This window comes from Melospiza melodia, chromosome 25 (assembly GCF_035770615.1).
Source record: "Melospiza melodia melodia isolate bMelMel2 chromosome 25, bMelMel2.pri, whole genome shotgun sequence".
In the NCBI taxonomy this organism is placed as follows: Eukaryota; Metazoa; Chordata; class Aves; order Passeriformes; family Passerellidae; genus Melospiza; species Melospiza melodia.
This window is the reverse complement of record NC_086218.1, coordinates 2857461-2863066: the sequence shown is the minus strand read 5'-3', so window position 1 is coordinate 2863066 and position 5606 is coordinate 2857461. Positions and strand designations below refer to the sequence as shown.

The 5606-nt window shown below is 60.8% G+C and overlaps 1 protein-coding gene across 1 annotated transcript; it reads right to left on the bottom strand.

Annotated features, from left to right (window-relative positions):
- Positions 1 to 209: 209 nt before the first annotated feature.
- Positions 210 to 2677, bottom strand: LOC134429356 (uncharacterized). The gene is made up of 7 exons (XM_063176496.1): positions 2565 to 2677; positions 2165 to 2338; positions 1901 to 2056; positions 1640 to 1741; positions 1202 to 1304; positions 872 to 928; positions 210 to 587 (listed from the first exon to the last, which is right to left on the bottom strand). Exons 1-7 carry the CDS (start codon positions 2649 to 2651, stop codon positions 427 to 429), a joined length of 840 nt encoding a protein of 279 aa, XP_063032566.1. The 5' UTR covers positions 2652 to 2677; the 3' UTR covers positions 210 to 426.
- Positions 2678 to 5606: the final 2929 nt, after the last annotated feature.

The following is a 5606-nucleotide window of genomic DNA, read 5'->3' as shown; positions in this document are numbered from 1 at the left end:
CACACAGGCTCCTTGTCCCTCTGCTGGCCTTCAGTGTGCCCAACAAGATTGTGGAACTGCACAGTGCTGTGGAGCTGCACCTTCAGCACAGGGACCTTTCCAGCCTGACCTGCCCTTGTTCCTCTGGGTCTGTGGGAGAGAATGGCAGCAGGGGCCAGTGTGTCCCAGGGCCCCGGATGTGCATCAGCCCCACAGGGATGCAGGCAAAGTGAAGAAGCCAAACTGTTTATTAATGGAAGGCGAAGCAAAGGGAGGAGTGGGGAGGGAAGAAAGAGGACGGGCAGGGTCTGAGGGCTGGGGGGAGGCATGGAGTTGTCAACAGGCAGGGAGAAGGCAGGAGCTATTGGAGCTTCCCAGCGGCTCAGCTATGCCAATCATCAGCTGTGCCTGAAGCTCCAGCTGGTCTCTTCTGTCTCTTCTGGCCTCTCAAGGTGATCTCCTCTTCCATGGTGTTTTTAGGACTTTTAGGAGCAATGGTTCTTCTGAGCCACCAGAGAAACGTAGTTCTGCAGATCTCTCAACGATTCTCCGTTGAACAACTATGTTCATTTGGGAAGGGCTGTCATCTCTTCTCAGGCCTTGAAGGGCTGGAAGAGAGATGAGCAGAGGCACAGTCAGAGCCTGGATCTGCATGTAGCCAAGGAGGCCTTCCTGCCAGGGCCATACCCCCCACCTCTTGCTATAGACAGGAGGCAGCAGGAGACAATGGGATCAGCCAGAAGGTGCTGGCCACAAATGTCCCCCACACAGGTCCTGTCCCTGAGATCTCTCTGTGCTTGTCCACACAGGGAGCGAAGCCTGTCGCAGCCAGAGCAGGACTTGCAGTTCCCCCAGTGGCAGCCCCCGCTGTCAGCCCGCTGCCCGCACTCACCCTCATTGAGGAGCTGGAGCTCTTCTTTCCAGCCCATCGTGACCATCCCGGTCATGCCTGTGAACACAGAGCCTGTCGCGGCCCCAGCGGCACAGCTCCCTGCCAGCGGCGCTGCCGGCGCTGTGGCCACACGGGCTGCTGGCCAGGCAGGGCTCAGCCCGGGCCCTTGCCGCACGCTGCCGCCCCAGGGCACGGCTGCCAGAGGGCGGCAGCAGCGCCCAGGCCAGGCGGGGCTCCACGGCGCCGGGCCGGGCTGGCGCTGCCGGGGCAGCAGGCGGGGCCGGGGCCGAGCTGCGGCGGGCCGGGGAGGAGGCCGGGCTCGGGACTCACCCATGATCCTGACGGCCGCCGCTCGCAGGGGCTCCTGTGGGCTATCCAGGAAGCGCAGCGCCCGGCGCAGGTGCTCGGCCGCTCGGCTCCTGTCCTCTGCCAGCTGGAGAGAGCAGCAGGAGGGAAGGGTTGGCGCTCCTGGGCCCTGCGCTGCCTGCGCCCAGCTCCAGCCTCGCCTGCCCGCGCAGCCCTGAGGCGCGGCCAGCAGCCGCTGGCTAAGGGCTCCCGAAGGGAGGGGCAGAGGGCCGGCTGCTGCCCGGGGAGCCGCGGTGCCGGCCCGCAGCCCCGCAGGTCCGGGGCTCCATGGGCACCCGACTCAGGCCCACGGGAGCCTGGAGAAGAGCCCGCATCAGCGGGCACAACTGCCAGCCCCACACATGAGCACCGCCCTCAGGGACCTTCTCCAGGCTGAGCCTGGGGCTTCCAGGCCCTCCTTACCAGGACCTCGGTGAACTCTGACAGCTGCCCCTTCTTCACCAGCTGCTTGAGCTTCCTCCTCTTCAGGAACCTTGCCACACGAAGCAGCGTTTCCCAAGAGGCCTGGAGGGCAGCAGAAACCCAGAGATGGCCCCACAGGCCAAGGCACAGGACCCACATCCCTGTGTCAAGGCCTGCAGGAGGCTGCAGTGAATGAGGTGCCAGGGCAGGAGGCAGCCGAGCCCCCTCCCCGAGATCCACCAGCATCACACAAAACCTCACCTTTGCCACACACTGGTTCTCATCATGGCAGTGGAAGAAGAGTGGAAGGAGGCTTTGGCTCAAAATCTTTGCAAGGGGCTTTTTTCCCTCATCCACTACCAAGTCCATCACCCTGAAGAAGAGCTGAAGGGAGAGCACTTGCACATAGCTGTTGTCCTGGAGGAATGGAAGAGGATGAGGCCTTTAGAACAATTACTCCAGGCTCACCTAGGCAAAGTTTCTGGGCAGCAGCCAGTGCCTGCAACTGGGGACACAGAGCCTTACATGGTCAAAGAGCAGCAGCAGTGCCTCAGCCAGTTTTGGGGCAGTGGTGCTGGATACCAGGATGTCTGCCTGGAGCACATTTGTGAACACATGGATGGACATGCTGACCACCTCTCCATCGGCATCACCCAGCAGCTCCAGAAGGCTCGGAGACAGACTGCACATTCTGCTGGCCTGTGTGGAACACAAGGCTGTGCTGCAAAGCCATGGACGGCTGCACCGCCAACACAGCCCTGGCACTGCAAGCCCACCCTGCTGCTGCAGGGCCCACAAAGGCCTGATGCCAAGCACTGAGGCAGGTGAGGCAGGAGAGCTGAGAGCAGCTGTCTCAGCTCCTGAAGCCCTGTACGCCCAAGGGCTGCTTTCCCCAGCGCAGCTTCAGCCACAGCCCCCTTCTCACCATCGAGGGATCCTTGCTGAGCACCACGAGGCCTCTGAGCGCCAGGCGACGCCACTCCCTGCACTCCATCTGCAGGCAACTTGACATGATCTTCACAAGAGTGCGAGCACATTCCCTCAAGTCCAGGCACTCGAGGACCTGAAAGGCACAGGGCAGTGACAGTGGAGCCATCCAGCAGGAGCCCAGAAGTGCACAGGGCCGGGCCCAGGCAGCAGCACAGGGCGTGGGCACCGTCCCTGTCAGCTGTGGCTGTGGGAGGGCACAGAGCTGGGAGGCAGCTCAGTGAGGCAGCGCTGGCCACCAGGCTCACCTCCACAAGGAATGCCAGCAAGGGCAGATCCCACCTTGGCTTTTCACTGCTGAGCAGCAGGAGAAGGCAATGTGCCACATGGGAACACAGTGGGGTCAAGTCATAACGCATCTCCCTGGCAGGGGGAAAAAAGGAGACCCTGAGGTGGGGGGCAAACCTCTCCCAGGACTGACTCAGAGAGGTCTGGTCTTTCCCCAGCATCCCTGGACTGGATGTGGGTGCTCTGGGAAGTGGCCCCTTCTGGGCACTCTCCTCTCCCAGCCTTTTTCAGGCTCCTTGGACATCCCTCAGTGACGAGGCTCCGTTGCCCATGACCACAGGGACTGTGTGGAGCACAAGGCACAAATGCCAGGGGCAGTGGGGAGAAGGGGGTCTCACCTGGCCAGCAGACCCATGGCATAGTGCTGGGTGTCAGCACACAGCAGCGTGTCCCAACCACACTTGCGCTCCATAGACATCACCACGTGGTCACACTGCAGCATGTAGAGCAGAACCTTCATGGCCTGCACTGCAAACCTGTGTGCAGAGCAAAGGCCAGGTCACACTGGGAGTGCTGGCACTGGCCACAAGGGCATGGGAAGGACAGGAGGACTGGGACCTGTTAAGCTTGATGGGAAGGCGGTGTTCCTCCTGGCATGCTCTCCAGAAGGTATCAACTTCCTCTGGTGGCATCTGCTGTGTAGTGATGACAATATGGAAGAGCAGTGCCACAAACAGTTGCTCAGAATAAGGGATCATGGCCTTTTTGCACTCAGGCACCTGGACAGTCACCCAGAGCACCAGAGCTGCCTGCAAAAGAAGCAGCCCAAGACAGCGCTCAGTGCCAAGGCATCCATGGGGCAGGGCCCAAGGGCAGATGCAGGAGGAGCAGCAGGCTTGGTGCCCCTTGAGCCTGCCCCTAGCCCAGGTTTCAGCCCAGTGACTCCGGCACCGAGAGGACTGAGAGCTACTGGAGAGCCGACCTGGGGGTGAGCATGGGCCCAGAAACTCACAGCCAGGGCAAAAACGTCGCTGTCGTCCCCATCAGAGGTGCATGCACTGTGCAGTGGCCAATTCTCCATTACACGGACCAGTGTTGGCAGCACTCTCTCCATTGTTAGTTGTGACGAGCCAATGGTTCTCCATATGATTGCAGCAGCTCTGTGGGATCAGATCTCTGTGTCAGGGATATCTCAGTCAGAGTACCTTGCCCTGTGCAGCTGTGGGAGTGCAGGTGAAAGAGCCCCGGTGCCCTGAGGGGCAGGGGGGGAGCATTGGCAGCAGGCTTGGGAAACAGAAGGGCCCGAGGGTCCTGGACCTCTGTGCCTGTCTGGCAGAGCCCATAGCACAGGCTGTGCAGGGCCATGGGCCCTAAAGGCTGGTGAGCCCTGAGCTCTCTAGGCACGTGGGCCCCGTACCTGTCACATGTTGGGGCACAGCGCAGGAGGGTGAGCACCACGTCAGCAGGCTGTGCTTCAGCCAGCCTCACAATGTCCTTTTGCAGCCTGGCATCCACAGTGCCCTGGGACAGTAGAGTCTGGTGGATGTTTCTTACGATGGCTGGCACCTGAAGGAGGCATGGGGTAGATTTTGAGTGCTGTCCTTGGGAGCAACTTCCCCAGCTTCCCCCAAGAAGTGCTTCCCTTCCCGCCACACTGTGCTGGCCTCAAAGGCTGAGGGGGCCCAGTGACCATGCCTTGAGGGGACACACAATCCTGGCAGTCCTCCAGGCCTGGCCCCAGGCTGCTTACCTGCTGCTGAGAAGGAATAGCACTCTCCTCGAAAAAATCCTTAGTGGGAGCATGAATCCCAGTGAGAGTGCTGTCCTCATTCCTTGCAGCCTCAGAGTTTTGGGAGTGCTCAGCCGAATCTGGGCTGACATCAGGCTCTGCCTGGAGCTCGGTCAGCCCTGAGTCAGGCTGGGCTGGGCCCTCAGCTGCTGTGGTGCCACTCTTTCTACGTCGTCGGATGCGCAGGAATTTCCGGAACACCTGCAGGAGAATAAAGGGCAGGGAAGCCAGGGATGCTCTGTGGCATGCTTCAAGCGTGGTGCTGGGCTGAGCAGGGACAGCAGGCCCAGCCCAGGTGGGGGTGGCTGCAGGTACCTTCAGGGTTTGGCGCAAGCAGCCACGGCTGGACTTCTGCTCTTGTGTCTTGTCCAGGGCTGCATCTGGCAAAGAGCAAGCGCAGCCAGAGCTGAGGGGCTGCGGGAGAGCCTGGAGAAGACAGCCCAGCCCTGCAATCCCAGGCAGGGAGAGCCCCAGCATGACCCAGGGGATAGAGCACGGCCATTGTGGGGTGTCTGTCCTGCCCCTGTTTCATCCTGTCCATGGGCATTTCCCCAGGGGATGAGATGGGATGGGATGGGATGGGATGGGATGGGATGGGATGGGATGGGATGGGATGGGATGGGATGGGATGGGATGGGATGGGATGGGATGGGATGGGATGGGATGGGGCCAAGCTGGCTGTACCCATCAGCCCTGTGGCCAAGCTCTGCTACTCACCATCCTGCAGTGTCTGGATATGCTCTGGATCTTCAGGCTGTTGTGCTGTTGCAGCTCCAGGGCTTCTCTTTTTTTTCCCCCTGAACACTTTCAACATGCCGGGGAATCTGGCTGCCATGCCAGAGTCTGTTCTTGAGGGCGCCTTAAAAAGAAATGCCTCAGGATATCACCAAGTCAACAATTGCAGTTGTGCCCTCAAGGCACCTGCAACAGGGAAGCCTCAGGAAGGTTGCAGGACAGGAAGCC